Source organism: Orussus abietinus, unplaced genomic scaffold (assembly GCF_000612105.2).
Source record: "Orussus abietinus isolate OABI.00-Male unplaced genomic scaffold, Oabi_2.0 scaffold107, whole genome shotgun sequence".
NCBI classification, from domain to species: domain Eukaryota; kingdom Metazoa; phylum Arthropoda; class Insecta; order Hymenoptera; family Orussidae; genus Orussus; species Orussus abietinus.
The window spans coordinates 15235-32583 of record NW_019394259.1 but is presented as its reverse complement, the minus strand read 5'-3'; the positions used below and the strand labels follow the sequence as shown (position 1 = coordinate 32583).

The 17349-nt window shown below is 51.9% G+C and overlaps 1 protein-coding gene across 4 annotated transcripts in view; it reads right to left on the bottom strand.

Moving 5' to 3' along the window:
- LOC105703002 (signal-induced proliferation-associated 1-like protein 2) overlaps positions 1 to 17349 on the bottom strand; it is a 39522-nt gene that overhangs the window by 12966 nt on the left and 9207 nt on the right. For all 4 annotated transcript variants that reach the window (XR_001104331.2, XR_001104332.2, XR_001104333.2 and 1 more), the window contains exon 2: positions 59 to 239. Coding sequence is in view for 1 of the 4 variants with exons in the window: in XM_012431040.2 (XP_012286463.1) it covers positions 59 to 230 (172 nt within the window). In the remaining 3 variants the exon portion in view is untranslated. The remainder of the gene's footprint in view (positions 1 to 58; positions 240 to 17349) is intronic.

The window sequence follows — 17349 nt, the reverse complement described above, 5'->3', positions numbered from 1 at the left end:
CGATTGCCGATCGTCGTAAAAATTCGCATGCAGGACCCGAGTTCACGATATCACATACCGTGGGATCCATATTCTCTGCGAAGCGGGGTTTCCGGAATCCTGGTGTTGGGGTCCGGACTGTGGGGCAGCTCCAGGCTGGAGTTGGACCTGTGAAGGGCCAGGCCTCTCCCCACGCGGTTCACCGGCCCACCGCTTCCGCCCCCGCCGTTCACCGGGAGGCTCGCGATCATCTCGTCATTCTGAAACGCAACGGAAAAATATTGATTTTCAATACCCCGCGACCAGACGACGCGAGGCGCGCTCGCGGTTGAAACGAGGACACGACACCTCGCGCCTCGCCTCAAGGAACTTTAGCATTTTTTTTCTTTCCTTCCCCTCCACCAGTCTCCATCTCTCAGCCAGATGCTTAAGTTCTTAGTAATCGGCACGGCGCCGAGGAACGCGCGAAAACTGATTCCAGCGGGTGCAGGCTGGCAGTCTCCTCGACAATAACGCCCGACCCCGAAGGATGGGACCGAAAGGCATTCGGCATGAATGGCCGTGGCCCGACTGGAAGACTCACGGGTCCCTCGGATTCCGAGCATTCCGAGCATTATTTTGCACCGATGCAGCGCCGGCTGCAGCCCAGCCGCATAATGTCCTCCACGGTCCTCCGCGCGCCATGTGGCTCCTCTCCACGAAGCCGCAAGGACACCACGGCAGAACGTGATTTTTCTAAAATCTCGACTTCCCTCAAACGAGCCCCCTGACTTTAATTTTAACATAATATTAAACGATTATAAATCGTAAGGATATTGTATGAAAAATAGAAACTAATCACGGACGACGAATTGAGTTTCCCAAAAGTCAAGCGACTCCTATCGCGAAGCCGCAAGGACACCACGGCAGGACATGATTTTTCGAAAATCTTGACTTCCCTCAAATGAGCCCCTTGACATTAATTTTAACATAATATTAAACGATTATAAATCGTAAGGATATTATATGAAAAATAGAAAGTAATCTCGGACGGCAAATCGAGTTCCACAAAAGTCAAAGGACTCCTGTCGTTCTCTCTTAAGGTCGATCGCGACTTTCCAGGGCACATGCAACCCGGAAGAAGATTGGGCCGAGTGGAGAACAGAACGGCGATGCTACCGACGATCCCCGAAGAGGGGCCGGTTGGGCAATGGCCGGGCATAAATTATCATACGCAACGAAGGCGCGTGTCACTGGAACAGAATGTCGACGTATGTGGGGTCCCCGTTCGCTCGAGGACCTAGAATGTCGATCGCACGCGATCCTCGCTTCCTCGAGGAGATACCCTTCCACACGATCGGGTCCGGTTCGCGCGATCTTCGAGACGCTAATGAAGGCCACTTATATCGGATCCGTTGCTTATCGTGGGCTCGATAAAATGAAACCAAAAAAAAAGGGCCAATTCACGGTGGTCGAATTCTCCCCAATTTTAATTCCCTCCGTTAATTCGGATAAATATTTGATATTAAATTAATTCTTTAGGACAAGGAGATAGTTCTCGAGATTTCATTCGGACTCATATATCGCAAGGATCGACGAAAAGCGGCCTTTAAATCCATTCAGGAGCCGGCATGATTATTTTATATTAAATTAATTTTTTATAACGACGGGAAACTAATTCTCGAAATTGTATTGGACTCATATCGCAGGGATCGACGAAAAGCGGCCTTTAAATCCATTCAAGATCCGCAGGAGAGGTACTCCCACGGCTTGCCTCTCTCTCTCTCTCTCTCTCTCGAGCACGCGAACGCGTTCAAGGTGCGTATCAAGGCATATAGGAGAGAGGGAGAAGGAGAGCCGGTTACCTCGCGATCGCAATGGTGTACAGAGCGCGTGTACCCCGATACGTATATAGTAGCTTCTTCGAGCGGCGTACCGCTCGCAACTGACGTCCGAATAAGAGTCAAACCGGTATCTAGCCGTTCGGTTCGTTCACGTATTTACGACGAGGAGTCGGCAAGTGTACCCGGCCTAACAGGACCAACGGTAATCCGTTCCAGGGGGCAGGAGACGAGGGAAGAGAGAAAGAGAGAGAAGGGAAACCTCATGCACAAATTCTGAAATTCGGTCAGCGGCGACATGCACCGAGGAAGCGGCGTCGAGAATAAATTCAGGAAACGAATACACACACGCGTACATGCCGGAAGTCGAGGGGGTCCTTTTTTCTTGTCGAAGGCCATGAAAAAGAAACGCCCGAATTCTGGGCGACCTCGCACCGCGTGTAATCGGGACTTAAGGTCGTAATCCCCCGTAAGCTCGATAATGTTTTAATTTATTTCTCGCGCGTCGCCTCGCAGTTCCCGGACTCAACGAAGCTCCAGGAACTACCGACTCGCCCGAGTCGGGACAATTCTCGCAAATCCCAAGCCGAACCTCGCTCCCGTCTCGGTTAATACGAAATACCGCAACGAGCATTCCGAAAACCCGTAGAACCGAGTGATCTTCGGTTTAATTGCACTTGGAAGCGAGTTCCCTGGCGGGGATGCTTGATTTTTCGGGCGGGCGCGAAGCCAACGAGAGCGACGAGGAGGGGACGAGGCGCGGATCCGGAGAAGCGAGAGAGAGGGAGAGAGGAATCTCTCGGCGGTCAGTGTATCGGGTTCGCGCATTCAGCATTCAGCGTCCGACATCCTGCGGTCTCGAGATTTCCGTCCGTGTCCACGACGGCGACCACGGTGTGACCATGGTGCGTGTGCGCCATGGGAATGGCGTCGTTTAATTCTCAGGGATGAGCTTTTACCATGAAAAGGGGGAAACAAAAAAATGGTCGATGTTGATCTTTTGGGAAAATTCAAGAAATTTAAACACTTTTTTTTTTAATTTAATAAGTCCAGCATCACCTCGCGTCCCATGTGAGACCTCGTGCGCCCTTCTTGTGCCCTCCATGGGAATGCTCGCGGTGCGTGCAACCGCACGCGTATACACGCGTACACACACGAGTCGCAGGTGCGTCGAGTCCGGGGTGCGCGACTTCGGAGCCGCGACAGTCGGATATCTGCTTCGATAGGTTTCACGGATGGCCTGGTCGAAATGCAGGAGGTGCATCCAGGGGTTTCCTGCGTCGTCCCACGAGTCCCACGGGACGCCCTCGCCCGGGGGAATTTACGATTTCTCGCTCCGAACGCTCCGTAACCCGGAACGAGTAAGTCGGAGAAGACCGAGACGTACAAATGAGATCTTGGAGATGAGAACGAGGCTCCTCGCGACAACTGGGTCAACGAGGAGGTTGCGTATTCCGCGCGGAATTCGCTGCTAATTGGAGGCGGTACAAAATTCCGCAGGAGCGGAATTACCATGCATCGACTCGCTTCGGGCCGGTTTTAATTTTCGCTCCGAGAGGAACGTCGACTAAAAAAAAAAAAAAAAAATCGGTCCCCTCCAGAGGACTGTCCCTGCACCCCCTTTGGATGTAATCGCCCCCTCTCGATGTAATCCCCCCCAATCGATGTAATTGAATAATTCGATTTGCCCTAGCCCGGTGAACGACCATGAAGTGGCGGATCGCCGGTTGCGGGAGATTTTAAAGGTTTGGTATCCGAGCCAGGTGGACTTCCTCCGAAATCGATGCCACCCCCGGGGTTTTATAAGATTTCGCGGGTGGTCGTTTGCCGGATTTGTCGATTTCGCGGCCGATCGGCTCGCCCACCCGTCCGGAAGCGACCGAAAGTGCGCCCCGTGGACCAAAGTCTCTCCCAGGCGAGCCACCGTGATCCTTTCTAAAAAAGAGAAAAAAAAAGATCCCTCGGCCGTAGAAATCATCGAGACCGAGAAATCAACTCAAATCCCCTCCTCCGAGAAAACTCAACTGGGTCAACGGAGAAATTGGATTTTCCAGCGAGAATCGTCCCGCTAATTGGCGGCAAAACGGGCCGGTCGATTCCGGTACCGGGATCGATAATCGCAATTCCGATAGATCGGCGATACGCGCGATACCGCGCGGATCCTGGGAATGCGAGAAATTTACATAACTAGTCTCGCCTCGTCGGCATTAAATTCCCCCGGGACTTCGGATGCACCTCAGAGGTGCATCCAGACTCCGGCATTCCGAGAAAATTCGGAAAGTATTTCCCAATTCGATTTTCAACCTCCTTCTCACCTCCCGACACGTGAGCGAGGTGAGATCAACAGGTATCAGGTGGCTCCGAAACAATTCCCATTGTCTCGTATTTTCGCGATCGATCGCTTCCGGTGGGGGGGGAGGACATATACCGGGATACCCGGAAGTCGCAGGTGCGGAGGATGACGACGAGTCCTGCGATCCTAATCTTAAATTCCTTCCATTTGGTGACGTCACGGGCATGGAGGCTGCCAGAGAAGCGAGCATAGATGCGCAAAGAATGGCAACTCGGGGGAAGGGCCGGATGCCGATTGGTCTCGGCGCTTTTTATCCGCAAAGTGCTTTCCGTCGTCCTATTGGGGCGCGGTATAAATTCCGTAAATCATCCCGGCACATCGAGGGTCCTGCCATAATTAATTAACCCCGAGGATGCCCGGGACGCTCCAAAAGGACCGGGTCCCGATAACGTCCCCTCGAGCACGCTCCTTTCTCTTTCTCTCGATTCCCGCTTTCTTCGGCATTGTCTGAAAAAGACACGCTTTCCCGAGCAGGCAAACTTTCGGCGCCTCGCATCCGGAATCGCATTTTCAATAATCGAGGAATCCTCAAACCAAGCGCGCCAGAGGGTTCCTCTCCGTTTTCGCTCCTCGCGTGCGCCGATGCAGATTATTCCTACGTTAGCGTGCGTGTACGCACATACGCGAGGCACGAGCACTCGGCCTGGAGGCCATTTCAATTTCTCCGAAGCGGTTGCTAATCGTTTAATGGGAAAGAAAGGGACTCGGGACGTCGAACCTCGTCACGGGCATGGATGCGGTGCCCGCGTTTCCCGGCAGAGCGCGCGCGGATCAAGATGGCGGCGGCCCGAATCCTTAAATATCCTCAGAGGAACGTTTCCCGACTATCGAGAACGCTAAATCCCAGCATACGAGAAGGTTCACTAGCGACGAAGACGTATTTCCCTCAACCTACGTGAAATACCAGCGGGTTCGCCTTTAAATGAACCTCAAGTTCGTCAGATGAGGGTTTCGTGGAACGCGAGTTACCGTACGTGACGCGGAGTCGTAAACCTCCGCGGGGATACACTCGCGACACAGGAGAGATAACGTAAGGCCATTCTGCCGTCTTTTTGCCTCTCCTTAACTCACATCGCGAGAAAATTCCCCCGCGGAGGGGGTCCCAATGCCCCGGGGACGTTTCTAGCCCGTTTTTATCGACGCGATGAGAGCATTACGTCGAGACTTTATGGCTAGCACATGTGCTATCTACGAGGACGCATCTCTATGCTGGAGACACCGTGTAAACGTTGTGACCCGCGAGTTCGTGGAGCCGATGTGTAAACGAGGGTGGTTGTCGCGACCCCGTACCCATTTTCACATTTCCACTTTACTCCATTATTTCCATTCACCGATCGATCGAATAAACCCTTTAATACCCTATAGAATTGTTGAAAAGAAGAATTGCTCGTCCTCGTCCAAGGAGATTAGAGGATTTCTCTCGGTCTAAAGGAGCACCCTTCGCCAAGGGCCCATTCGGCCAAACGAGCGCCCTTATGAGGGGCCCCCTATGTCGGTTAAAAAAATGGGGCCCTAATAAAGGGCGAGCACGGACCTCAGGAGCCATTCTTAGGCCCCGAGGAGACGTTTCCACGAGGCTCGAGGAATCCGTTTGATCAGATTGGTCGAATCAGATCGGAATGCGGGGCCCGTCTCGTCGCCGGCGAGTGGGGGCCCACGATCGCCGTTGCTTCGGGCCCCGTCAGTGAGTCACCCGTTAGGGGACACGCTCGCTCGAGTATCGGCATACTATAGGGGGCCTCACATGACGGAGCCCGTGGGCCCCCTCCTCCCCCGCCTACCCCGAGTATAAAGGTTGCACCCCTGGTATTTCTCTTCTTACGTAACGACCCGTAGGGCGTCTTAGGGGCCCGTAGGATCCTCCCGGGATCGCATTCCTGGACGCCACCCTCGCAGTAGCGTAGGACCCCCGTGCCCCAAAGTAGACCCATTTTTGGAGCCCTCCAAGGAATTCACCGCGTGACTTTCCCACAGACTGGGGACTTCGAAGGGGCCCACAAAAGAGACTTTTCCTCTGGCCAGGAAATTCCATAACTTAGTTTCGTTGCAGAGCACCCCATCTGAGTGGCTCTAGACTTCGATGCCCCGAATAAGGCCCATTTTTGGAGTGACCCGAAAAAATGTATCTCCTTACTTTCCCTTGGGCCGAAAAATTCAAGACGAGGTCCTGGAATGATTCCTATATTTTTTTTTCATCTATTAAGTGAAAAATTCCAGTTTCCAAGCACTCCGAAGAATCCAGGGCTTAGGTCCCGGTTGATACAAAATATAAGGCCGAACCTACACCGGGGCGATGGAGGGGGAGGTTCATCCACCTCGGCCCCACTCCGGGTATGTCTCTGTCCATCGAAGACACTTCCCCGGAATTTCTTTCTTTCCTTCTCCTATCTTGCATACTCATCCCCACTCCAGCTTTCCCGGGGGACGTCTGCATCTTAGAAGAAGAGTCATATAATATAAACCTAACCTAACCTAAACCGTTACTATTACTAATACCCGTACGACGATTGCACCTTAAAAGAAGAGTCATATAATATAAACCTAACCTAACCTAAACCGTTACGTCTAACCTCACCTTGTAATTTATGCCGCGACAAATATCTGATGCAGAAGAGTAAAAATTTAACGACATATATTCTAGTATATATGGCATAAGTGTAAGAGATTAATCATTGTAATCATACGTTCCGAATAGGACGTAAGTAAATCATTGCCCAGAACTTTGGTGTCGAATTTACTTACCATGTAAAGCTAAAAATAACCCCAGAACAGCAGATATTTATGTAACGTACTTGTAAAGTAATAAGCAGCGATAAATTAAGCAGCACAGGAGAAATATTAGGTTTTCGGTTCCTTCTCTCTTGAGGCCCATACGGTTGGGGTAGTTTTGGGGAGAAAGGGGTGATCTTTCGAATCTGGCTCGTGGGTATCCCCAGAGCACATAAATAGCACCAAAATAATGCGAAAAGAGAACGTGCAGAATTTTGATATTTCTACCTCTTCTGTTTTGGAGCCTATACGATCCGGGGTAGTTCTGGGATGAAAGGGGTGATGTCTCGGACCTGGCTCTTGAGTATCTCTACAGCACTAAAATAGCATCAAAATAATTCGAGAAGAGAACATGCGAAATGTTATTATTTCTACCTCTTCTCTCTTGGCGCTTATACGATCGGGGGTAGTTTTGGGGTGAAAGGGGTGGTGTCTCGGACCTGGCTCTTGAGTATCTCTACAGCACTAAAATAGCATCAAAATAGAAGAGAACATGCGAAATGTTATTATTTCTACCTCTTCTCTCTTGGCGCTTATACGATCGGGGGTAGTTTTGGGGTGAAAGGGGTGGTGTTTCGAACCTGGCTCTTGAATATTTCTAGAGCACTAAAAAAGCACCAAAACACTGCATACTCGTTTTATCCGTGAATCTTTCCCTTAACGTAGATTACACTGTGGGGGTGCTGAGTGAACGTTCACTCAGCACCCCCACCGATTTTCGGTATAAGGGGTGGAGCACTAAAATCGAGTTTGTAGCACTAAAAAAGCACTAAATTCTCCAATAGGTTTCATTCCATATTTCCGATGTGGGGGTGCCTACTGTACATACATCCGAGCCATCTCCAGGACCCGACTGACCCAGAAACCCGGAGAGTCGACGTAAACTCACAATCCTGGAGACTCGAAAACCTCATCCTATCCCAATACTACGGCAAATTTTTTCTCAAAAGTTGAAAGAAAAAAAAAACCCCTCCCAGGAGAGTCCGCATCTTCTCTTCCCTTTTCTCCCTCGCGGTCGCGTTGCCTCACGGTAACGAGGGCAATTTTAATTGAAACGTCCTTACCCTGTCGGCCGACCCTGACCCGCGGCAACGCACGACGTCTCGCCAGAGCTGAAATAATCCCGGGAGGCACATAAAGACCCCATCGGCGAGGAAACCGGGTGCAAAGGAAGGACCCGCGAGGAAAATGATCGGCATCCGACGTAGCGCGAGGGCCGACTGAGCTCCGTTTCCTGCAGCGCGCACGTGATCCCCACGTACGCAGCCTACGAGAGTGCAAGTCGATGCAAGTAGGTGCACGCGGCCGACGAACTGCAACGAGCATCTCGTCCGCCGGCCCTCGAAACAAGTTCGACGTGTGCCAGGGCTGTAACGAGTCCGGCCGCGATCGAGTGCACCCTTGACTGGAACCAGCGTTGGTAAGGACGCTCGCCCCTGGAATACCGATTTTTTTCTTTCCGGCTCGCCTTTCGAAACTTCGAGCTCGGAATATCCCGACCCACGGGGAACATTAACTGAATCCAAACGTGGAAAAATTGCAGGACTTCCTAGGGCCCTTCTTTTGATTTTTGATGTTTTTTTTTCCACCCCTAATATCTTCTCCATCTCGGATCGTCGCGTTCGACGAGGAGGCCAAATCTTCCGCAGAAATCGACGAGATGGCTGGATACGCAAGTGGCTACGCCACTGGGGAAATAATCGCGACGACAGCTGCCTCGGCGGCTGCCTGCAACCGAGGCACAGCCTATCTTTTACGAGGCTGCGAAGGATCCTGAAGGATATGTCCAGCGTATCTGGTCCTCCAGGACCTCCGGGTACCGCTCGTGGTACCGTTGTTCTCCGGGATGAGTATGCGCACTCCCCCGTACGGGGACACTTCTTGGGGACTTTTTTCCCGACGAGGGCGAGTCGAGGAGCATGTCCTTAAGGAGTTATGGAAACGATCTATGGGGCTGTATGGTGATCTATGCGCGTGAGAATCCTCCGATGTTCGCACGCGCGTCGCGTGAAACTGTGGGAAAGCCGAGAGGGGTTAGTCCGCTTTAGGTTAGATTGGGTCAGGAAAAGAGACGCGAGAAGTTTCCATACGTGGACTTCCCCCGCCTGAGTTGCGCGCCAAGTGAATCTCCCGCCAAGTGCATCGCGCGCCAAGTGCATCAAACGACATGTGCGTCTCGCGCCAAGTGCATTTCGCGCATTGATCCAAATTCTCATCTACTTCCAACTACTAATTCTTTTGTACAATGGCAAACCGGAAGCGCGCCGCTAGATCCGCGGCGGTGCGTCGCTTAAATGGCCGTAATTGCGGGAATTGGATGAGCTTTCTCCGAAGAAAGCGGGACCGCAGCTCGGGGGAAAGAAGAATGATCCGGGAGGCCCTCGAATTATTTAGGATCTCGGGGAAGGAGAAGGGAACTCCACTCGGCCGATTGTTATGGCTGGGGAAACTCTGCCGCTAAATCCAGAACAAGGGCTATCACGTACCGCGTAAATGACGGCGAATTCAAAATTAAACGCCTCACCCCGACGAGTACCCAAGTTTTAATATCCGGTTTGAGAATGGTAAATGTGTACGGCGCAGTCGCGTAAACACTGTTAATATTGGAGGACCCGTCGAGTACGGTTAAAGTTCCATCGGCGGAATGCTTATCAACGGTGATATCGGGTGTTGACAAGCGGGATACGCGTGGCCTCCATGAATTGCGCGATTGTCCCGATAATGGTGGGCTTTTACAAATATAAAGGACACACTATTCACGGGGGATACTCCTCGCAAATACCCAAATATATATATATATATCGAGGGTCGATTATCGATAACGCCGCGAAAAAGAAACGGCTCGGAAACCGCGCCGTTTTCCGCAGCCGAGATGTCAGATTAAAAAAATCGCTCGAAACTCGAAACGCCTTCCCAATCTCTCGCCGCGTCTACGCGATTATAAAGTGAAGCTTCAAGGTGAAGGGAAAAAAAAAGAAAAGAAATCACAGAGTCAAGAAGGATTCCTCGTTGATTTAGAGCCGAAGCCGCTTAAATGGAAAACGCCGGGGAATAATATTTCCTACTTGCGTATGCCGGTCGATGCATAATGAAGATAATGCGCCTCGAAATGGAGGAAACCGGGGTCAGGGAACTCCGGTAGAAATCTTTAATGCATTACACTGTTGGGTGTTACACAGGGCGATGAGTGCGCGGGAATCGGCGTAAAAGATCTGGAAAGAAGTTACGACCCGAGGAGACTTAGTATCATCGAGGGCGCCGGTCGTTGCCAAAGTCGATTCGGAATAATTGAACCCTCCACCGGGGGAAAAAAAAAATAATAAAAATAAAACCGGAGACTCATCACAAGGGAGCAACTTTGTCATCCAATCCGTTCTCCAAGCCGGACAAATCTCTCCCTCTCTCTCCCTCTCTGAAAGCTCGAAGATAAAGTTTCTCTCCCCTTTCCTCGTGGTATGCGAGGATAAGATTCGCTTACTCGGCGCTCCTTTTATCAGGACCGATTGTACGTTTGTCCCAGAGGACTGGTGGAGGGAAGCGTTCTCCGATGAGCGATAAGACGGGACGGAAGTGCACCAAAATGTGCATCGGCAAAGTTGCAGGAGTCAGGGTTGAGGTAAAACGCGGATGAATAATTAAAAAAAGAGTGCAAGAAAAGGACGGACAGCGATCCCACGCATTTTTGCACGAAAGTGAGGAGTTGAAAACGCGGGGAAAAAAAAAGGGGGGGGGGAAATTCGCGGGAACAAACGTATATCTACCCTCGGCCTAACCGGCGGGCAAAATGTGCTCCGCCTCGAAAACAAATGGATTCCGCTTACTCGACAAGAAGGTTGATACGCAGATGCGCAACCGGGAGTGTCGGTCTGGAACAGGCGGAAAAAAAATAGCGGTGTGCCTCCCGTGTGACTTTCAATCCAACTTAAAAAGGCAGGGAAAGAGGTGAAAAAAAAAGGGGGGCCAGAGTTTCCTCTGGCATACATTAGGAACAATGGGAATATTATGCTTCTTCTTAGGAGCGTCTCGGAGGATAAAAACGGTACACCTCTGGGAGTACTTAGACCTATTCAGCTAACAAAACGCTACACGCGATGGTTCCTGAAAAATGAAAAAGAAAAAAAAAAGAGAAGAAGAAAGAAAAATAGAGAGACATTATAATAGAAAGGGACAAAACAGGAGAAAGAATTCCCAGCCGCGAGCGCTTCGCATATTTGGCGCGAGCCTCAGCCGGAGCCGGATTTCTATACGCGTCGGTGGTCATGAAAATCCCGCGATACAACAATTTATCTCCGGAGTCGCGGCAAAAACGGCGGACAGTTGTTCCGTTAGGTTGGTTATTAACCCAAGATGATTTCCATCCGTCGAGGGGAGGCGAGAAGGAACCTCGGCCAGACCGAAGCGTCATCTCCGCGGATTCGCTCGTCAACTTTTGCGCCCCGCCACTGACCGAACTAAAAGGACATCCAGGACTCGTCCCCTCGTCTCCTCGGAACGACCGGAATCTCCGGTTTCCCCGGTTAAAAGCCGCAAACGTAAAACGTAAGTCATAACATCCGGCATCATCTCGCGCTCAATAATTACGCAAGTGCGAGGTCGATCTCGAAAAGTCGGGATATGCCGGAGAGAGATTCGCTCTCGCGTTGGACCCTCGTCCCAAACATCGGTTCCGAGCCATATGAAACTGAAATACCCCTGAAAATTCGCCGAGCCAATTAAAAGGTAAAAGAAGAAGAAGAAGAAAAAAAAAAGAAAATATAGAAAAAGTGTTTCACAAGAGGCCTTCGTTTTCCCGTAACGAGGCGGCTTTCAAAATCGTCAGAAATTTCGCAAGAGGCGAGGAAGCGAAGCCGCGTAAACCGAGCCCTGAGAGGGGGAAAGGGAGGGAAAAGAGGACTCGCGGTTACGGGCTCTCATTATCAGACTAAACAAAGGAGAGTCGGACTATTAAAGCTCGGTCCTGAGCGCAGCTTAAGCGCGGCATTAACCGGTCATAAGTGCTCTAAGCGCAGTGTTGCAACCGGGCCATGAACATTGTGCTACCGGACCGGCCAGGGTTTCTCTTTCTCTCTTTCTCCGTTCCCTCGTTTCCTACGGACGGTACAATGGCTTTTTATATACGCCGGGGCCCTATGCCGGACCCTCTTTTAAGGCCGAGCCATCGGCCTTATACTCTCTTATAGTCCTCCATAAGTCGTCCAGCCACGACCGCAACAGTTTAACCTAATAGTCTCGAGCACACTCGGCCTTACGTAATGGCTCGCCGGGGAACGACATAAACCTTGATCCTGCGAATGGTTTATTAAATAATGAGAAAAAAAAAGGAACCACTTATTACAGGTACCCTCCCGTTCCCGAAAAAAGGGTATAACCTCCCTCGCGTGGCACCGACAAAGGGACTCGAGGAACCCGGCAGGTTGACGACTCGCGCCGGTCAACAGATCGGGGAACAAAGCGAGATACGTACCCCGGAGAAGAAGGAGAAGAACGAAATGGAGGAAGAATGAGAAGGAGGAGAGAAGAGGGAAAGAAAGGAAGAAAAGAAGGAAAATGAAACGGCACATATGCCGTTGACATGCGAGCCCGACACGCGTGCTCGACGTCGCGTTTGATCGCCATATGCCGCGCGGAGGGAATGACTCGTGGACCGGGAATTCATTAACAAGTATGCTAATCGACTCTCTTTCCCCCTCCCTCCCGTGTATTTCCACGGGCAGGCTCGGCATCTGTCGCTCTCGATTTAATTAAACCATTCGCCGACGTAACTCGAGGCAGAAGGGCTGAACCTTTCGACGTTTCCGTCGTCCATCTCTCGACCGGACCGATGCTCCGATAGGTGACCGATGTCTCTCCTCTCCTTTAATTATTCCACCTTAATGGCCATCCCGGCGACATATCTCCGGTCTTCCCGTTTTCGCCGGGAATCCGAGGGCACCCGGAAACGGCGATTACGGGTGTATTTTCGAGAGGAGGACCGAGAAACCGGGTCCCGCGCTTACGACCTCCTGGTCATAAGTCGGATGCGGTTTAACGGTCCACCTATAAATACACCCGACTGGGAGGAGTCCTTGCCCTCCGAGTTTGCGGGAGGAGGTTTTCCTAAATCATTCCGAGCGAGAGAACTCCGCGGAGTTACCGCATTCGTGATTCACCCCGACTCGTCGCCTCGGCGTGATTCATCTCCTCGAGGTATCGCGTTGCGCCTCTTCCCCGGGGGTTCCGCGTTTCCGCGTTTCCGCGTCGCCCCCCGCATTTGCCGCGGATAAATTCGCCCCGAGATAATCCAATGCTAAAAAAAATCCTCCGAACTATAAATCCTTCGGCCAGCCTAAGTGCGTCTCCCCTGCTTAAACGCACGCTTTCCCCCCCAAAATCGGATGAATCGCAAATCTCCGACACCAGCTCCAATTATTCTCCCAAATGGGTCCACTACTTATCCACACCGCGTGGGTCGATTTTATGCCGTAACATGATAATATCGTTAAAAAAATAAAAAAAGGGGGTGAAGCTAATTTTTGCCCACGGTCGTTTCAACCCGTGATCGAAAGACGCGGTGGACCTATTCGAGCGAACAACCACAATGGGTCCGGCGGGGTCCGGGCCCATTTTCCTGTGTCCTTTTTCCTTTCTACCATTCGAGGCGAGGGCATTTTCCACGCGTGCTCGCCTTTAGCGCGGCGTCCATTTTTATTTCCCCGTTTTTTCCTGGCGTGGCGGTGGTTACGTTCCTCGCATACTCGCTCAAAATTACAGGATATCCTGGCAGTTTCAAGAGAGAGAGAGAGAGAGAGAGAAAGAGAGAAATCGTGGCCGCTTGCGAGGCGAAAATCGAGTAACGGGTCTAGGATAGGTTGCCGGTCTACGGATTTTTTTTTTTTTTCTTCGCATCCTTCCTCCGTTCCTTTTGTTCGGAGGGCCGTTTACGGGCTCCCGCGTTTACGGTGACCGGTGCCCTCTCCTCGAACGACCGAAATCTTCAGCCACACGTAAATCCCGGCCTCGACGGTTTAACGGCCCCCGGGATGCGAGAAGCTCTCGTAAAAAGATCGTGGAGAGGCTCCCGCCGACCGACCTCGCAATTCCGCGGATCGCGACCGGAGGCCGGGCACGGAAAATCGAGATCCCGCTGTAAAACGCGCCCCGGATGCCGATCGTCGCGCCATCTCGAGAGATCCCTCCGAGATAGCGGAGAGCGATCAGCAGGCCCGAGGACGAGTAAAACGACGGGGGATAAAATGAAAAGTCGGGCAAAAAAACGTGGGCACCACCTCCTCGTGGAAGTTAAATCCAAAAAAAAGAGATGAGATTATGGAAACAAAAATGAAGCAGAAGGGAAGAAGAAAGAAAAAAAAACTATAGGCAATCCAACGATCCCGTATCTCCGTTAGGTCGTTACCAGTCTGGCTTCAACTTGCGCACTTCTAATTCATCCCCGCAATTAGTTTCTTCTCCGAAGCGCCACGACATTCCCGGTGCAGCTGCACATGCAGGGCCCGCGCTCGAGACTCTCGCTTTCGACGGGCGACTTCCACGAGACGAACCTTGAAAATATCGCAATTATTCCGAGCGACGCCGCGACGAGTGGAATTAATCGAGGGAGGAGTTAACGTTAATGGGGAAGCTTAATGGAGCGCGAAGGGTCCATCCCGACAAAGTCCTCTCGACGAGAGACCCCGAAGTACCCGTTTCCCTAATCGCTCGACTTTCTACCGACGCCCGATATATATCCCTCTCGTAATTACGAACAGTAGTTACATCTTTACGAATGCCCGCCGCTTATCAACCCCTGCCACGAGACCGCAATACCCCTGAATTTCCTTAACGTCCCTTATCGACGACCGCGGTAAATTCCAAATCAGATCCCAAGTCCCCCCCAAGATCAATTGTCAAATGTCAAGGAACTTAATCTCCATCCCCATAATTCCTCACTTCTACATAAAAATTCATGAAATAATTTCTAACGTTAAAAAAAAAAAAAATAAGTTCTAATCCGGAGATAGGAGCAAAAAGGAGGGGACGTAAAAGTGACGAATATAAAAATTCCAAAACAATTCCGAGGGGAATCTCGCGATTATTTTTTTTTTTTCCAAGGACCGAAATTACATCTCGGGATTCGAAATTACGGAGATCTTCGAGGAGCGGCCTCGGAACCGGTGAGACAGGTGCAGCTGCACTCTAATTAGCATAGGCGATAATCCAGGGGCCCCGAAGCCGAAGAAACGTTCGTCGAAACGAGCGACGGCCAGGCGGGCCGAAGCACCGCCATAGACGGCAATTTAACCGATTAGCCCCGTTCCCGTTGTTTCCACGAGCGCGATCTTCTTATTCGCCTAGAACGCGGGAAAAGTGGCTTTCGCGAGGCGAGCGCGTACACCTTGGGGCTTCGAGAGCAGGAGCTACCAGCACCGTCGAAGCCCCGAGGAACGCGAACGAGGCTGAGATATACGAGGAACGTGCAGGTGCGATGCCCCGATGGGCTAATTCCCGCCTCGCATCGGTAGGAAGGAATTTTTTTTATCAGACCCTCCCCAAGAGCATCCAAGTTTCTTACTGGGTCCACCGCGCTCGTGAAGAATGAAATTCCTTGTGAAATTCATAAAGGTCCGGATTCCCAGAGAATTCCTCATCTCCAATCGGGGCATTTACGTCGAATCCTCGAAAGAACGGTAGGAACTTGGAAGAAAAAGGGAACACGGTCAATCAGGTGATTTTCCAAGCCGGGGGGATTATAGTTATCACCGGATATTAGGAGCTATATTTTGTGAATTATCCTGAGATAAGTGGAATTTAATTGGGCAGGGTGGAGAGCACCTCGGTGCATCGCTGCTAGGTTTTGCATCCCAGTGGCGATGCACTCCTAGGGACACTCGACGTGACCCGGCAGTGTGCACGGCAATTGGCCGTGTCCAATCTGAAATAGAAAGGCGACGGGGCTCGTGTTCGGGCATACGGCGATATGTATGACCCAGAATCAAAACGGGACAGGCTCGATCCGCGCATTGATACGAGCTCCCCCGAGTCCCGGGGTGATTCACGGATCGGAGATGGGAATTGAGCCCGGGTCCAGCATCGGATAGGAAACCGGGATCGCCCACCTAGGTATCTCCGGTGCCGCCTCTAAGGTGACCCACGAGCCCGGCGACAGCCTCGAGAAAACTAGTCGAGAGCTCCTTTTTTCTTACTCGATTAAAAAGAAAGAGATAACGAGATAACTGCTCCAAAATTCTCCCCATTCCATGGAAGAGAGAGGAAGACGGAGGTCGTCGGGATGCTCCGACAGGGTCCAGAAATCGCTGATTCAGATTGCGTCGGTTCTCTATCTCTATCGGGCGAGACTCGAAAAGCGAATCATCGCATTAACGAGTTCCCCGATGACTCGGTAGTCCGTCGCGACCGTCCTCTCTCCCGGGTGGGAAAGTTTGGCGGGGAACGGATGAGATGGCGGAAACGGGGACCCAGAGCGAAAACAAGAAAATCCGAGCGGCGCCGAGGTGGGCGAAAAGTTCCGGTCGATCCGGGTCGGGTCGGGTCGGGCCGAGGTCGCACCAACGAAACCGGCCGCTGTGAGCCGGGCCTAAGAGTCGGTCTCGTTCGGACTCGAGTACGTCAAGGATGAGACTGGTGGAGAGGAAGGGAGGGGCCCTTGGTGCCGTTACTCGGAGTCCCGGGGCATGCCTGACCCAACCACGAGGAGGAAGGAAGAAGGGGGTCCCCGTATTCCGCATTCGAGTCGTCTTTCTCTCTCCTCCCCGCTCCTGCATCCGGCACTGACCCGATACGAGTAGCCTTCCAGGGCCCGACCGGGCCCGACCGGGCCCGACCAACCCGATATCTCCCGCTGCAGGTTGAACCCCCGAATTCGTACCTCGGTGTTTTTCTACCTCCATCGAGGCGAAAGTTATTATTTCCCCTCCGACCGCGAGAAGCGAGCTCATGCTATATTGGGTCGACAATCGCGTGCCCGGTTCTAGGAATTTCGCCCGTACGTCGAGAGGGATGCGCGGTCGAAGGGTTGAAATACGGGCGAAAACGAGGGATGCCGGGGATGGGATGTCGGTCCCCGGGTGACCGACAGTCCTCGAGACCGATTCTTTCGTAACCAGGAGAGATAACAGGGGATTGCGTAAATGGTTCCTTAAGAGGCAGCGAGAGACGCGGAGGAGAGGCCAGATCGGCCGATAACGTCTTCGGGGACCGGGAGGGCCTAATCTGATTCCCCGAAGACAAAGTGACGGGCCAACGACCGGGAAACGAGCCGATCTCTCCTCACCGGGGGAACGGCAGACGTAAATCGCTAATTAATCACGTATGAACCCCTCCCACGAGGCCTACCTACGACGCGGCGCGATACATCCGACTCGGCCGAATGACAAAGTCCCAACCAAAATCGAAAGTGTCTCATTTTGAAAGGCGACGCCTAATCAAAGTACC